At 46.7% G+C, this 17,503-nt stretch overlaps 1 protein-coding gene across 1 annotated transcript in view; it reads left to right on the forward strand.

The window, feature by feature from the left end:
- LOC144174439 (cytochrome P450 2A5-like) overlaps nt 1-12,246 on the forward strand; it is a 44,856-nt gene extending 32,610 nt beyond the window's left edge. Inside the window, exons 6-9 of the mRNA XM_077703155.1 lie at nt 308-423; nt 2,506-2,764; nt 10,175-10,365; nt 11,531-12,246. Coding sequence (XP_077559281.1) covers nt 308-423; nt 2,506-2,764; nt 10,175-10,365; nt 11,531-11,706 — 742 coding nt within the window. The 3' untranslated portion in view covers nt 11,707-12,246. The remainder of the gene's footprint in view (nt 1-307; nt 424-2,505; nt 2,765-10,174; nt 10,366-11,530) is intronic.
- Nucleotides 12,247-17,503: the final 5,257 nt, after the last annotated feature.

A 17,503-nucleotide genomic window follows, 5' to 3' on the forward strand; every position in this document is an offset into this window, starting at 1 on the left:
CAAAAAGAGCCGAACTCCCGCTGGTGCAGTTTGAGATTTGAGAAATTTGAGAAAGGCGAGAAATTTGATTGGCATGGGGCGGCAGCAGTGTGCGGATTGCGGCGCTACAGCCCATTATGATGAATTACTGCTCCGCTCTTCCGACAGGTTTCACATTGAGTGGAACGGCTTTAATTTCTTCTTGGGGCCATTCTTGGTAGAAGATTTCCGCCTATGTACCATCAACGGCCTCGTATTCTTTCAATTCGTTGCATGTGTGCGAAGCCCCAGTTTTGTGACCGTGCATCTCTGTGGCATTCCGTTGCAGGGCACAAATCGAGGAGCACAAGAAAACCATGGATGAGCATTTCAACCGCGACTTCATCGACGGATACCTAAAGAAGATCAAAGAGCACGAAAATGATCCCGCTTCAAACTTCTTGCGTAAGCACAATGTTTATAGTTAGTGTCAGTGCTTGAATTCATGTCTCACAACGTTTTTATAACTGCCTCAGTTTCCATTAAATTAAGCGCTTATGCATAATGTATAAAAACCACCCACAAACGACTGTTATATTGCATAGATTATCCTACTACAAATTCAAATTTGAATACTTCTTTTGCGTGCCGAAGCTACACGTAGGCTAAGAGGCGTTTCAGTTAGACCATCTGACGATCTGTAAGAAGCGCCAAGGGAGAGTATTTACATGCCCAATTGAGATTTGGCGTTTTTCCGTTGTCTCCACTTGGTTTGCGAAACTCGGTGATCTTATGCCTGGGCAGCTTTTTTTTACATGGCCTCTGTTTATTCTGCAGGTAAGAGCCCAGCTCCCCTGTTAAAAAAGGTGTGACAAAGAAAATGCACAAAACTTAAGCTTTCTGCAAAGTAAGGCCTCGTACGAAGAAAATGGAGGCTTACGACGAATTAAGCGAATCGTAATGAGCACAATACCTTCTCGGGAACTGGATGAACGTGCCCCACATTACAGATATCTGCAAATCCTTCAAGCAAGAAGACTAGCGCTTATCAGTGCCAAAGGAGCCATGAAGCGCCTGTGGCGCCTCTGTGCATATGGCTGTCAGAATGTCTCGCTTCACAGTCATAAATAAGTGCAAAAGATTCCTGCTGGGAATTTTTCTCGATCTCAACTAGAACAAGTATTCCACTTTTTGTTCGTTTGAACAAAATATCCGTGTGCCATGGACGTCAGACGAATCAAATGTTTAGAGCTTCCTACGCCCCGCAACCACTTTACCTATTAGGCTGCCTGAATTTGAGAACTACAGCTCTTCGCAGAAATCCTGTGGTCCTTCAACGCGTGCGGAAATTTCATGCGCATTGAATCATGCATATTGCATCATGTTTGCATTTCACCTTCCATGAAGAATGAAATAGCCGTGGTCAGGAATTGAACATATTGCCTGTATAGTCGTATGCTTTCATAGGTACGCATACAATAAGAATATACAGCACAAGCTGTAACGAAGTAGCGCGACCGAATGATGTTGTCCTCGATAATGATGCTGATATTAAAGTGCTGTGCACAGCCGAGAAGCCGTCTAAGGATGGTACATGATAGTCGACGGGCGCAACTGCGCATGTGCGGAAACGTTTCAGAATCTATAAGAAAAACTAATTATTTACCTTCAAATACATTGCTGCAACCTTTCCATGGCAGTGATGCACCACTGATGTTTACGTTGCACACGTAGGCGTCGCTAGTCGGAAATCGAATCCTGCTGGCCTCTTCCGCTTCCGGGGTCATCCACACGTGTAGACTTTGCAGTATAAAGTGACAATTGGTGAACTAAATAACATGAAAGAATAATGCAGTCTCTGCTTCAGAACTGGTTTCAATCATAATAAGGTACATCCGTCGTCCCGCGTGCACTCAATCCCAGAAGGAAGAGCAAGCAAGGCAGATGACTAGAAAGGCGCCTATGTGGTATTTTCAGTAATTAAAAAACAACCTTTTGAAACCCTAAGGTCGGCATGAGACAGTTCTTCACAAACCGGCAGCAGATGCGCGTTATCTGTCTTGTTTATCTGGTGGAACAGCAGCATATATAGTTATGTCTGCATCATACGTAGACAACCTTTGACAATCTGACGTGCCACAACATTCTGTAAGAAATATGATTCTTTCCTCGTTAGCGGTGTTACGTCAGCGACCTGGCCATAGTGTCATATCTCGAACTTGTTTATGAGAGAAACAACAGCCCCAAGCTTGAATCATCATACGCCGCTACGACCAATTCCAATTCAAGCAAGGCTTCATTTCGCTTCAAACCGATGGAGGTAGGGTTTAACACCTTGTGTTCTGCGAGCTAATGTTCGTCGCCATCCAGGTGTTCCCAGGACATGGTCGTAACGGTGACGCCGTTATGATCACGCTTACGTAGGGAAGCTGCACAAACGTTGCTAATTTTAAGGTTTTGGGGAGCCAGATGAACAGAGCACACGAGGTTAGCTAAAGCCACAGAGATAGAAAGACATAATGCAATCGTACACTTCATCTTACACAGCACGGTTTCTCATGGGCAACGCGCTGAACTTCTTCATCGCCGGCTCGCACGCGGTGGCCGTGACGATCCACTGGCACATGCTGAACTTCGCCAACAACGCGGACACGCTTCAGGCTCGAGTGCAGAAGGAGATCGACGAGGTAGTGGGCCGCGAGCGACAGCCCACATGGGAGGACCGCAACAAGATGCCCTTCACGATGGCCTGCATATGGGAGATGTACCGTTGGAAGACCGTCTCGTCGATCGGCGTGCCCAGGGGGTGAGTTGTCACGCGTAATTGTTAGGCTAGGCTTTCTAGGCCGTCGCAAGTGTGCCAGAGGCACAGTAATTATCGCCATGAGGGACACCTGTCCACTTAACTTTGATCACCCTGTATTTCATTTTGCCACTCATAGTCAAATCATTGCACTTTACACCTGCTGCCAGCGGAAATCCGCTCTTCGTCCGAGGTTTGAATGCGACACTTTGTGAACAGTGGCACGACGTCTCAGACACCTCCCCCCCCCCCTCACTTTAGCATGTTCACTGCTAGGGACTTGTGGAGTGGTTCCTGTCTAGACACCATAGCACTGGTCCATAACCCTCGCTAAATTTCTCTCCTCGTAAGACTGCAGTCCTAGCTTTGCAAGGTACGCCAAATTTATATTGCCGATCAAGGGACCATTGTGTAATACTATAAGTGCAACCATCAGAGGGCGCTCGGGCTCCATTCTTGCGGACGTCGAGAGAGCTGTCGAGGTGTGCAGACGTACAGAGCGCGGCGGAGGCATCGACGACGAAAACGGATAAGTGTTTTATATTTATTATTCCTTTTTTAGAGTGACCATGTTTTAGGGAGAGATGTAGGTTAGTTGAAAGGGGCGGTAGTTGTTAGCGTAGGGAAGTGACCGAATCAGAGGTGTCGCGCGGTTGTTGCACGTGGCGGTTTGTAAGCGTTGGTAATTCGTGAAAGAAGAATTGATGCTGTATTAAAGAATCGCACGTTGCGGCTTACTTTTAGATTGGAAGGGAGCGCGCGAGAACGCGGCAGTGAAATAAGCCAGAGTTGGGCACGCCTTGGACGGGCAGTACCATGCCTCAGAGGAAGAAGCCGGGTGTGATGTGCACGGGGTGCGAGCACGAATACCCGCTCGAGGAGACGAGATTCGAGTCGGTCGAGGACGCGGAAGGACAGGAATTCATATGCAGAGTGTGTGTGCTAGCGTCGCGCCTCGACCGGCTCGAGGAAGAAAAGGAGCAGCTCAAAGTTCAGGTAGGCGAGCTACAGGAGGAGTTGAAGGATGAAAAAGAGCAGAGGAAGGCACTCGAAGTGAGGCTGGCGCAAATGGAGCTCAAAATGGCGACGAAGGGTGACATCCCAACAAACGAGGAAGCAGGTCACGAGGCAGATGGGTCGGCAGTGCTTGACCCCGAGAAGGGAAAGGAGGAGAACAGCCAGGAAAAGGAAGAAAGGCGCATGGTGATCGTGGCGGGGGACTCCAACATGCGGTACTCAGAAATGTAGATTAGAGGCCGGGTGAGAGAGGACGAGAGAGTGCAGGTTGGCGTGTTCCCGGGGCAGACGGTCACTGTAGTGTTAGAAAAGGCAAAGGATAAAATGTGGGAAAATATGCAGGGGCAGAACCTAGTGATTATCGCAGGAGGAACCAATGACGTTCTGCAGGGAAGGGGCGCGGGAGTGCGCAAGCAGCTAGAAAAGGGGGTGAAGGAACTTCGGGAGCTGTGCCCACATGTGCAGGTCGTCGTGAGCACAGTACCAGAGATAATTGGGAGAGGGGTACATGTGGAAAGGGACGTTGTAGCGGTAAACCGAGGAGCTGAGTTTCACTGTCGCAGACATCAACAGGGATGTCCGATGGATGGGCCGGAAAAGGGCGTTCCAGCGTGACGGAGTGCATTTCACCGGGCAGGTGGGAGCAGCCATCGGAAGACGACACGCGGCGCGAACTGTGGCTTTTTTAGGGGGCCCACAGGCCTTTGCGAAGATGGCGTAGACAAATGCAAGGAGCAAAGGGAGATAGCGGGGTCGGTACAGATCGGTGCAGGCAAACGAAAGGGACGACGACGGCGTGTAAAGAAGAGAGGGGCGAAACTGAATATCGCGTACATAAACATGCAGGGTGGCAGGAAAAGAGAGAAGTGGATGGAGATTAGTAAGCAGCTAGAAGAGGAAGATATCCAGGTATACGCTGTGACCGAGACGCACCTACGGGACTTGGAGGAACCTCCGGTAATCGGAGAATATACATGGGAAGGTTGTAACAGGACGGCTGGATTGAGAAAAGGCGGAGGAGTAGGTATGCTGGTACGGCAGGGGACTAATTGGAAGAGAGTGAAAGAAGACTGTAAAGAACATGTGTGGATGAAAGGGATAGTGGAGGGTAGAGAGATGGCTTTAGGGGTGTCTTACCTGTGGACGGGTAAGGATAGCAAAGAACAAAACGAAAAACTGGTGGCATGTCTAAAAAAGGACATCGAAGATTTGAAACGTTCCGGGGAGGTACTATTGGTAGGGGACATGAACGCCCACATCGAAGATCTAGACGAGTACACCGACTTCAACGGAAATCTAATGCTAGATATGTGTGAGTACCAGAAGCTGATCATATTAAATAGGGAACAAAAATGCGAGGGTCAAATAACGTGGGAGTGTGGTAGGAGGCAGTCGAGTATTGACTACTGCCTTATTTCAGAGGGACTTTATGAATGGTTGGATGGCATGACCATAGATGAGGAAGGGGGCCACAGTCTGGGCAGTGACCACAAGCGCATAAACCTGAGTTTTGGGAAACTGGGGGGCGAAAAAACGGGTCGACCGGGGCAGCGCACAAAGTTAAACAGCAAACAAATTGCGGATATAGCCAAAAGCATAGAGGCGGACATAGAAAGAAATCCTGGAGAAGAGTGGGAATATGACAGGCTCATCAAGACTATGCAGGAAAAAATAGTCAAGGCAGAGGGTGCCAATCGATGGAGAGGAAAAAAAACACCCAAAAGCTGGTGGAACAAAGAAATAAAGGCGGCGATAGAGAGGCGTAAACAGGCGTCTAGAGAGCACAGGCAGGCCAAGAGGATGGGGAGACATAAGGAGGAGGTGGACCTAAAATGGGAGCAGTATAAGAAAATGAAACAGGAAGTGCAGCAATTAGTGCAGGCGAAAATAAAGGGGGACAGCGAGCGATGGGTAGCGCAAATACGAGGAAGGGGTAGAGACGCGCCGAAAAGGTTTTGGAACCATGTGCAGGCATTAGGGAAACGTACGAGTCCCACAGAAGGCGGTGCTATAGAAAACGAGCAGGGGCAGATGCTCAAGGGAGAGGAAGCATTAGCATACCTGCACAAAATCATCACGGAGAAGTTCGGTAAGGTGGATGAAGAGGCCCTGCAGCGACACAGAGATGTTGCGGCGGGTAGGCCGAAATGTCTGGAGATAGATGGGGACAAGCTGAAATGGAAAAGAGCAGAGGAAAAGGTCCCCAAGAATACTGCGGCAGGCACGAATGGGATACCGATGGAGTTGATTAACCAGTTAGGACCAAAGAGCAAGGCAAAGCTACTGCAAGCCATCAGAACAAGGATAGAAGAAAAGGCAATACCGGCCGCGTGGCAAATGAGCAGGATGAACTTAGTGTACAAGGGCAAAGGAGTCAGGACAAACCCAAGCTCGTATAGGCCAGTAACCGTCACGTCAGTGCTGTACAGGTTAGCAATGCAGGCAGTGAAGTTCGAACTAGAGCAGTGGGTAGAAGAAAATAGGATATTAGGGGAGCTTCAAAATGGGTTTCGAAAGGACAGAAGACTAGACGACAACTTATTCGTGGTAAGCCAATGCATAGAGGTGGCGAAGATGCAAAACCGACCTTTGTGGTTAGCCTGTCTGGACATTAAAGCGGCTTATGATAATGTAGACAGGGAGCGGCTTTGGAGTATCCTGGAGGACGAGGGAGTTGGGGCAGAATTCATTAGCTTACTCAGGGAGCTATACCGGGAGAACCAAGTGCAAATAGTGTGGGAGGGGGAAACATACAATAGGCCTGTATACACCTACAAGGGTCTGAAACAAGGATGTCCTCTCTCTCCGCTGCTGTTCATGATCTACATGACGGGGTTAGAAAGGAAGCTAGAAGTCAGCACGATGGGGTTCGACTTATCCTACATGAAAAACGGGCAGGTGGTGGAACAACGGGTTCCGGGACTAATGTATGCAGACGACATATTGTTGATGGCGGACAACCAGATAAGTATGCAGGGATTGATGGATATATGCGGTGAAGAAGCGACGCACCTAGGGCTATCCTTTAGCAGAGATAAATCAGGGATCATGGTCTTTAATGACGGCGAGGAGCACAAAACAGTATCAGTGCAGCAAGTAGAAATACCATTGGTGAAAGAGTATAAATATTTAGGAGTATGGCTGAACAATAGCGAAGATTACACGCAGGCGCATGAGGCTCACCTTAAGACGAAAGGAAGACGGAACGCGGCTATAATGAAGCATAGAGCCCTCTGGGGATACAGCAAATACGAGGTGGTAAGGGGAGTCTGGAAAGGGGTCATGGTACCAGGATTAACTTTCGCTAATTCGGTTCTGTGCATGAAGTCAGAGACCCAAGCGGGCCTGGAAGTAAATCAGAGGGCGGTAGGCAGATTGGCCCTAGGGGCCCACAGTAAAACTACAAATGAAGCGGTACAAGGGGATATCGGCTGGTCGTCTTTCGAGGCGAGGGAGGCGCAGAGCAAGATAAAGTTTGAGGAACGACTTCGTGACATGGAGGACGAAAAATGGGCCGCGAGGGTGTTTAAGTACCTGTATTTGAGGAGCGTGGACACGCGGTGGAGACGGAGGACCAGACAGCTGACCAAGCGGTACGGAAAGTCGGTAGGGGAAAGCGGGGTTTACACAACAGTTAAAAAGCAGGTAAAGGCAGCAGAGACGACGAAGTGGGCACAGAGAATGGAAGCGAAAAAAACCCTGGGGACTTATAGGACAGAGAAACGGCAAATTAAGAAGGAGGGATTCTATGGCAATACGAGAGGCAGTGCGTCGCTCTTCGAGGCACGGGCAGGGTGCCTGAGAACCCGGGCATACACTGGTAGCTACAGGCAGCAGGATGAAACGTGTGCATGCTGCGGCAGTGATCGGGAAACTATAGACCATATTGTCAGGAGCTGCACAGAGATACGGCCACCGCGGGGTGAGGGGGAAACGACGCTGGCGGAGGCCTTGGGATTTGGGGCGAGGGGGAACCTCAACTTCAAGGCCATAGAGGTGACGAAGAGGCGACTGGAGTGGTGGTGGAGGAAAAACAGGGAAGGGATTGGTACGCAGGTGGAGTAATCATGCGGACGAGAATTTAGAACAGCGAGGGGAGAAAAAAGGGGGGTGGGGGCGATGAGTTTAAAACAGAAAAGAGGGAGAGATGGGAGGGAGGAAGCAAATCTATAGGTTAACCTGGGAGTAGGGCATGTAAACGTAATAAAACAGGCAAGTCGGTTGCTGACAACCGACGCCCCGATTCAAAGGGAAAGCCACTAATCATCATCATCATCATCTGCTTGCGCTATGTGTTGAATTCCTTGGCATTTCTGGCCTCTTCCGCTTTCCCTTTGTCAAGGCACAAGCGTGCGCATTTACCTGGAACGGCACATCCCTTCTCTTGCCAGCGCAGCTCGTCGCCGTTCGGTTCAAAGCTTTTTGAAGTGGCCGGAACTTCCATTAGGCTTTACTGCGCCTCACCGAAGCGCGCAATATCCGCCGGTCTGGCCTTCTCTAATGAGATCGGCGCAAGTGCTCTCCCTCAACTCCTTTGTTCACCACATACCCCATTTCCCTTAATAAAGAACATTCTACTGAGGTCAGAGGAGCATCGGTATGCCGTGCAGCACTCGTAAATATGGAGATGCAACATCGGTGAGAAATTCGCACCCTTGTTTTAAGTTTAGATGCCCATTCTATCCCCATGTCAGATTCTTTCGCACTGCGCCAAGTGGCGTGAGGAGTAAGAAACGGCGAAACATTGTTTTATATTTTAAGTGGTCTTGAAGTCTAAAAACACGCGCGCTTGCATCAGTATAGTAAGAGGCCGAAATGCCACTACACACCCCTGTATGTTATAGGTGGGAACTGTTTCATAATAAGAAAAATAAGGGTAAAATGTTCTTTTTTTTCAGTGTAGGTTTGTCTGTGGTGTCAGTATCCATAGGTTCCGTCTCTACCGCCAAATTCCTGCGCTGCGCTGAACTGACGAGCAATGGTGTAAAGTTAGGTCACTTGGGATCTCAACATCACCGACGTCACTTAAAGTTGTGCCGTCACGGCTATTACATAAAGTCTGCAGCTACATAATCGTTTTAATATCTGTAATGTACAACCGGGAACCGTTCGCCTTTGAGACGTCCTCGCTATTGCCTTGAAACGATCCGCTTATCTGCTCTACCTAGCGCCCGCGTGAAAAACAGGCGCGCGGGAAATATAGGATACTAAAGGCCTGAAAAGAAATGTGTTTGATGCTCTTTTATAGCAAACATACTAGCGCTAAATTGAACAAAGATGAGACAAATACGTTTACACTGCAAGCAAAGGAAGCATGAATTGCCAACTGTTTTTAATCATGCAAGACGCGCTTGCTCAGCGGTATTTCCGCACACCACAGTACTGTTCAGATCAGCAGTACGAAAGCATTTCACGTAAGTAAAATGATTCCATTAGAGCACAATCTATTTAATTGTCAGCAGCTGAGTTAGCCTTGCAATATACAGGCTAGTGGGCTCTCCAGGAGGTACGTTATTTAGCCTTGGGGATTTAGTGTTCTTTAGAAAAATATATTCCCGCGGCCACCTGCTTGATTTCGCATGCTTCTACACATCGAGGTTTTCTTCTAAAAATGATGGGCATGCCCGGTTTATGAGTCTGCATTTAAACTTCATTGGTCCCGTCTGCCTCTTGCTTGGCACCGCAATGTTTGCCACGAGAGCTTCATAAACACTTCGGATGTTTTCACCTTTTCTCCCTTTCAAACTCATGGACTTCTATGAGAAAAGGAATTGTTGTCGTGAAAACTATTACAAGTTACTTAATACACTTTTAATCGAGTTTAGTTACTCAGAATACCCTGTGACCTGTCTTTGTAGTACCTCATTAAATGTCCTGGGAAATTAGCAATCGCTATCGTAACGCGACTGACGTAATGACACTGATTTTTGCGCAGTTGCAGGGACCGCTTTGAGAACAGGAACAGGAACGTACGACGAGTTTTAAGGCGATTCTTTTGAAATAAACTGATGTCACGCTTGTTTCAGAGGAAAAAACTACAACCCTGTCTAGTTTTGCTACTTCTGTTATTACACTGGCATAAAAAGAGAATTTTGAAAATATGGTAATTTACATCTGTATACAGGACACCCAGAAAACCATGGAAATTCATGCATTACAAATCGTTCACAATTTTGACCATTCTTAGCTGTTACGCCAAAACCCGCAGTGCACAAACCAAATGCGGTGCAACACGTTTTCACGGTTTCAGCATGTTTGGCGCTAAGTAACAGCAATTCTGCGGCTGCGACAGATGTAAACAGCCGGCATAGGCCGAGTTGCTCTCCCTCTTTACTGTCCCTTGAACAACTGTTTTCACGAGAGATTGACGAAACGTTCTTGCATTAATGATTGCAGAGCTGGCGAGGATACCGTTATCGACGACTACTACATTCCTAAAGGGACCGTGATCAACTCGAACGTCTGGGCAGTGCACAACGATCCGACGCTATGGGAGGAGCCATCGAAGTTTGATCCGACTCGGTTCATGAATAAAGACGGAACGCTCATCCAGCCCAAGCCCGAGTACCTGATTCCTTTCTCCATCGGTGAGACGACACTTAAATTCTATAAAATGTGGCTCAGTATACCGTACGTCAGATAGCCTAGCGAAAGCCCTCGTATATAAGCAAGAAAATAATTTATTTGGTTTTACCTTACATTTTGTAGTAATTGCTCCGTTAATTCGCCTATTCAAGGAATCGGTAAGTGTCCAGGATGCTGACAGACTTGGTCGTTGTTCTTACTTACACCTATAAATTTTCCTTCTGAAGAAATTCAAACAAAAGTCCGCGAATGTCAGGCGACTTTGCCACAAAATGTCTTTAGGAGCCTGAATGGGTTCTCTGATTTATAATGACTTCATAACTCACAAACCACTTGACAAGACATCACGCAGTAGTCTTTACCATTTACTATAATCTCTGAAGTACATTTGTAACGGTGATTCTGTCATGTGTTAGGGAACAACTAGACATCTAAGCTTTGCATTACACCCCGCTCTTCGAGATTTCAAGCACCAATCTTACCATCCAATGATGCTCAACAAAAAGATAAACTCGTTATTACAGAGAAAGACAGCAACCATTTAGCCTCACCTTATCCCAATCTGGTCATGAATTTCAAAACTGGTGACGAAAAGTGTCCATAATAACCAAGCTCTACGCTTGCTTAACAATCATAGGCTTTCAATTTAAAAAAATAACGTCATATAGGTTTGGAAATGACAGTTTATCAAAGGAAAGCATGAAACGTAAACAAGTTATGTCAAGGCAGTATAGGTATTCTTCCACCAGAAAAACGGAGTATAAACGTTGGCCTGTTCTTGTGAAGTACAAGGACGGGGAACGAGAAGTTCTGTACACCATGCTCCCTTGTGTAGTCTAGCAGTGAGTCCCTCTCTAACCAAGGAATGTGATGAGACCTTCAGAAACTTTCATTGTTGTACTCTCTATATGAGTGGGTCAGGTAATTTTAAGACCCCCCAGTAGCATAGCAAAGCGAATATGACTAACCCAGTACAGAACAGCGGATTTTGTCCGAAATGTTTCTTCAAAAGACACGTTCGTTCATAAAACCATAAACGTTCATTCCTATTGGAAGGCCAATGTTGTTTCTTAGGTCCAGAACCTATATTTAGAACCTATTTCTAAAAGCCGAAAAATGCATCCCAATTATTTTGATCCCTCTATATTGTTCTTTCATGTTTTCTAGGAAAACGCATGTGCCCCGGCGAGATTTTGGCCTCCGTTGAGATCTTCCTGTACATCACGTGCCTCCTTCAGAAGTACCGTATTCTGCCTGAAGAAGGCAAGATCCATGACCTCAATGACATCGACATTCCCCTGGTGGCCCTCACTCACCACAAGCTCACGTTCACGCCGCGATGACCAGCTCCTAATAGTTTGTACATGCAGTACACACCTTTATAAAATTCTTGTAGGTGTAAAATAGGTGAATTATCTTTCTATTCAAACATTTTGTCTGACCTGCTCGGGGAGGTTGTGTAGGCATTCAAATACGGACACAACAAAATGTCATGTCCTATCTCCTTGAACTACGCCTCATGATGCAGTGTTTTCGGTAAGTATAAAAAAACACGTTCATTAATGTTGAACTAAAAAACACAGAAGACTATTTACGTTTCTGAATGTTTTATTGACAAATGCCAACCAGCAAATACTGTGTTGTGAAGGTTAATTAACAGGTACGCAATATTACAACACAATGCATTCCGTGAATAAGCCCGTGCAAACTAAAAATATATCCTTCGGAATAAATGTAGGCACGCAGCGCCAGATATCATTTATCTACAACTTGGAGCTCAATGTTTTACCACACAAACCTCCCCTTTTGTATCATTTTTGTGCACAAACGATATTATTCTGTTGTAATATTTCGATAGCATCAGCAACAGGCGCCTATTAAAAATTGAAAAAAATTATAGAACTTTTACAGTCATATCTTCTTGCACAGTTTTAGTACATTTCGTGTACCTCTGTCCACACGAGTGTGTGTACGGTGTGCGCTTGTGTCAGAGTATACGCATGCACAGTCATACTAAAATGAATGGTACAAGCCGGTAGGGTGTAGTGGCAGGCTCACAGGAGGCGTGGGCTGTTGTTAAGCGCATACCGGAAACAAACTACAGCGGCAGTATCGAGTCGGTGTTTTCACAAAGCGTTCACAAGCGTGCATGTAAAAGTAATGCTAAATGTTGCCCCGTTATCCCGCGCTTATTCATTTTCTGAACTTACTTTGTTTCCGAAGTAGTAATGCCAAAATATCGCATCCTCGACTAACTTAACTTCAACAAAACTCATCATTAACCCTGTATGGGAAGTTTTAATCGACAAAAAGCACAACTGAATGAATGAATTAATGAATGAATGAATTTTTCGGTGGAAGGAGCCAAGATGGCATGTCGCGAAAAAAACGAAGGGGTTAGTCACGAGATTTATGGGAAATGGCCAAAGGGGAGTTAGTTTCTGGGAAGTAAAATTTGACACGCAACTGAACTGCAGCCGTACAGCTACAAATGAAACCTATACAGCTTTCTCAGAAACTTCACAGTGGAAGAAAAATTCATTATGGTCCAGCACTTGCAAGGCCTCTGGTCAATGACATGCACAAAACCTTACGCCCTGGTGCCTTGCTTCTGCTTCGTCACATCCGGGTCGTATGCTTTCAGCCTATCAGGACTCGCTCGAAATGGAGACTTTGAAGCGAACTTTAAATATACAAAGTAAAAATTCACACCCGTAAGCACTTTTTATGATGTAGCAAATGTGAAATCTTTAGTGTGTAGTTGAGTGTCCATGTGCATTCTGCGCAAAGTGGAGTAGAAGGGAAGGAAGCACCCGCAGTAAGTGCGACACAGCGCCCTGTCTCTCTGGTGACTGGGGCGCCTCTGGGTGAGGCCGGGCTGCAGGGGCCTTTTTTATTTCCAAGGCACACGCTATGAAACGCGCTGCAGCAAATGGGTGTGCTCCTCGTATTTTGTTTATTAGGCACGCGTATTACTAGCGTCAAATCCTATTGGAAATTAGGCCTATCGCTTCACAGATTGCGTCGTTTTTTCGCTAATCCAACACCTAAGGCTTTCGAATTAAAATAGTTCAGTGCCGCTGCGTCAGGAACAGCCCCTCATGTGGTCACATGCTCAGAAGAACCACAACCGCGGCTAGCCGTGGCTCCGTCGGCGCGCCTTTCTGACAGCCCGTTGCATAAATGGGAGTTTCCTATAATAATTATCATCTGTTACAGAGTGTATCAATCACTCTCGTGTAAGCGGAATAAAAGAGCACTAGGTTCCGTGCGTAAAAAATATTTAACGCTAGTTTCAAAGCGAAGCCTCATATGCCTTATTGGAAGGTGAAATTGAATTATCTCGCCGTCGACCTGCATGGTACAAAAACCCAAGGAAGGGCAGGAGCGAAACAAAGCAGCCCAGCCGTGTATGACAGGCCTTTAATGAATATCACAGTTTAGCATGATCAGTGATTAGCGTGAATAAATATCAGTGATTGACAGCACTGCTTAGTAAGCTGGATGACGTTGGATTAAAATTGACTAATAATTTTTGGTAGTGATGATTAGTAAGGTGGGATCAAAGGGGCGTTAAGATGAATTGGAGTCAATTATGGTTGATTAAGGTCAAAATTAAGGTAGAATCAGATTCATTCAGATGGGTAAAGACGAATTAGATGGAGTAAGGAAGGTAAAATTGCGTTGCTCCTTTTTCGCCGGGTGGACCAGTATGTAAAATGTACCCGTCGCAATTGTACGCCAGGCGTTCGCCTTCAAAACGCGTAGGCGGTCCCAAGTGTCACGAGAAATGTTTCTTGTTGCACGTTTAGCGGTGGCTGCGCTTGCCATTAGTGTCACTTTTCTGGACGCAAATGTCGGGTGAACGCAGCGCTCCCTACAACAGCTTGCCCCCCCGGCACTCAATATTTTCACGGCTGGCACAAATTAATCCACAAATCTCGCAAAGAAAAGCCTTGCATAACACCTACTAGGGAGTAGCGCTTTATTAAACCTCCTCGTAGAGTTTTCCAGCAAAACTTCTCGGTGCTGTCAGATGAGTGGCACCCCCTTCGTGTACATCGGCATCGCTTCGTGCGTGGAATTCTACCAGTTGCAGAAGCGGGTATTGTCCTCTACATTGCTGCCTTCTCTGAAAGCAATTGAAAGAGGAGGGGGTAAGGGAGGGCTAATTGGGACAATGGGCTGTAGAACCTTGAACGCCTAGTAGGCGCTACGCAGGGAATTCCGCAAGGAATTCGTCGACATCACACGGAGTATGCACGGCTGCATCTACAGCTGCTATCAACTCGACAGATGCGAGAGGCTTGGTCTCCAGCCGGATGGTACGGCTGCGTGCCTGCGGCGTGTGTAGGTGTAGTTATGCTTACGTGCGTGCCTTACAAAGGTAAAAAATGTGGGTAGCAAATCATCGGAGAAGCGTAAGAGCCAAGCAGTTCGTTTTTATTACCCACCACGTAATTACTTCCGCTATAGTTGTTGCAATCATTTTTTTACTTATTTGTTTTACCTTTCCAGACGTTCTCTTCCATAGCGTCATTGACATCTTTGTTGTGAAATCTTAACTTGCTGTTTTTTTGTGTATGTTTGACGGACATTCGGTTTCTTTGCGGAGCGAATTCTCTAGCGTGGTTTGCAGAACTAGTTTGAGCATGTAAGCACTAAAAAACAATAGATAGCTGGTGTCGGTGTGGTTTAGCGCTGCACCACACACTGCGTCCACTCACATTTTACGGATGTAAACACACCACAAAATACCATGATTAGGGCCTCAGACACCTGGGTATTTGGTAAAAAATTGCTCTAAAACTAAGGTTATTCGCAACTACAATCAACCTTGGTTTACCACCCCGCCCAACCCCCCCATCCATCCTCCAGGGCCGGTGCCTTCACAAAGATGCTCCGATAATAAAGATGTTCTCTCTCTCTCTCTCTCTCTCTCTCTCTCTCTCTCTCTCTCTCTCTCTCTCTCTCTTCTCTCTCTCTCTCTCTCTCTCTCTCTCTCTCTCTCTCTCTCTCTCTCTCTCTCTCTCTCTCTCTCTCTCTCTCTCTCTCTCTCTCTCTCTCTCTCTCTCTCTCTCTCTCTCTCTCTCTCTCTCTCTCTCTCTCTCTCTCTCCCCGCTAGCATGAGGCAGCGTTCAGCAGCTTGACAACCCGCCTGTTTTTCTACTTGCAAGCGAAGGTACGAGGAGCAGAGCCATTGCAGAAGCATCTTGATACACGAGAATTGTAACTCATGCATGAGTTTCCCGTCTGTCTGTCTGTCTGTCTGGTTTATAATGTCGTGGCTTTTCTCCAATTGAACCTAACTTAAGTGGTTGTTACGCTGTGCTCTTCAAGGAAACACCCTTACATTGACAGAACTGAGAAAATACGGCGTCGGCTCGTTAGCGCTCTCGACGGGACTCCGACTGATTCAGTAGCTGAAATGACAGCATACCCACCAGAATGCTCATTATGTTTCTAAGAACGCGAATATGCGCCCATCAGACGTCCACATTGACTTTCGGGGTGACTGGATGCTAACCGCACAGACAGGGACCTACGTTTGTCAGAGTCTCGCGTTATAGAACCCTCGCGCTACAAGGACCCAGGTAGCCTCTGGAGCTTTTGGTTTCCGGCAGCATGAATCCATGGAACCATGACCATATCAGCTTCATTTAAACAGTACTACCCGGGGTGATGTACCAGGTCTACCTTTGCACTTTTAAAATTTAGCCTATTAACCATTTTAGAACATATTGTCACGCTTGCAACAGCGTAGGAGAAATAAAAACGGCGAGGATGAGGGTGTCTAACAGGTTGTTCCCGAATTACTGCATCTCACTTCACGTCTCGCAAAAACGCGAAGACATATGTTTACTTGCAGCTATACCGGCTCATCACGACTACGTTGGTCTAGGATCTGCATACTGTGCATACTGGGTATGCACAGTAGAAAATTCCCATTTCTCGGTTCAGAAAGTCCCTATTTTTAGCCTATTTTCCCCGCAGGTGACTTAACCATTCCCTGCAAAATTCCCTGCGTTCTCTTCTTCAGCTGGCAGACCTTTACGTGGATTCCAGTTCGGTTTTCCTCGTTAGCCAGCGCCACCTATGCCTAGTTTACGTAGCCTTCCGGACGCAGACGCCGTTCAGAGAATCAGAGTTTCAGCGTGAGCTAAATTCCGCGACATATGCCGCTCAGCAGCACTTGACTATGCATTTCATGTTTTGTACCAAACAGCATGCTTACTTTGCATGCTAAAGTTTTAAGTTCAAACAGCCCGTATGAAAAAGAACAACACATTGTAGGGTAATCAAAGCAATTATTGCTCAGCGCCGGGACACCATGCGCCATAGCTTGTTGACATCTAGCACGGGTACTAAGGCACACCCGAAATGCTTTTTGGTATATTGCGCAGGAATACATGCGAACAGGGAGGCGTATAGCAGCGGAAGCTAATGTGTTTATTCCTCCGCCGCCTATGTGGAACGCCGCTCAGCTTGTGGAACTCCGCCGCCGCGTTCCACAAACTCAGCTCGTCGCAACACACGCGTCTGGCGTACACGCCACGCAGCAGGACCAGTTTGGTCGCGCTTTTGCCGAAGAGACCCGCAACCAAGACTTCGCTCACCAAGAACACCCACACGACTGCTGCCGACCCGCAAATCATGCTCCTATCGCTGTACCGCACTGTGACTTCACCAAACGATTCTATGACAACCCGTTCTGTTTCGTTCTCACGGTTTGCGAACGCCTGGGGTTTCAATCGGATTTACGCAATCCTTCGGCGCGTGTAATCAAGTGCCTTGTTGATGCGCCTAACATTGCCATATCGACTAAATATAAATAGCGATGTGCAAGTTCATATCGATGCACAATAAACATTCAAATGCACCTGTGTGTAGGCACATTTCACCTTTTTGTTTACCGATTCCTATGACAGAAGGATCAACCACAATTTTCTCATTTATCCCAACTACACATATATGAAATTTTAGGGCCCACAACACTTTTAGAGTTCTAAGCAATTCACTTCAAAGAGTAATAACTTTTAATTAGCCGCTTATAGATATCCAACGCTAGCATTGCTCATGCTCCAACTGTATCTCGGGGTATTATTGGTACTACCAGAGTATAAAAAGCTGAAATTTAAG

Source organism: Haemaphysalis longicornis, unplaced genomic scaffold, assembly GCF_048455015.1.
Source record: "Haemaphysalis longicornis isolate Haplotype H1 unplaced genomic scaffold, Haemaphysalis longicornis Haplotype H1 scaffold_3, whole genome shotgun sequence".
NCBI classification, from domain to species: Eukaryota; Metazoa; Arthropoda; class Arachnida; order Ixodida; family Ixodidae; genus Haemaphysalis; species Haemaphysalis longicornis.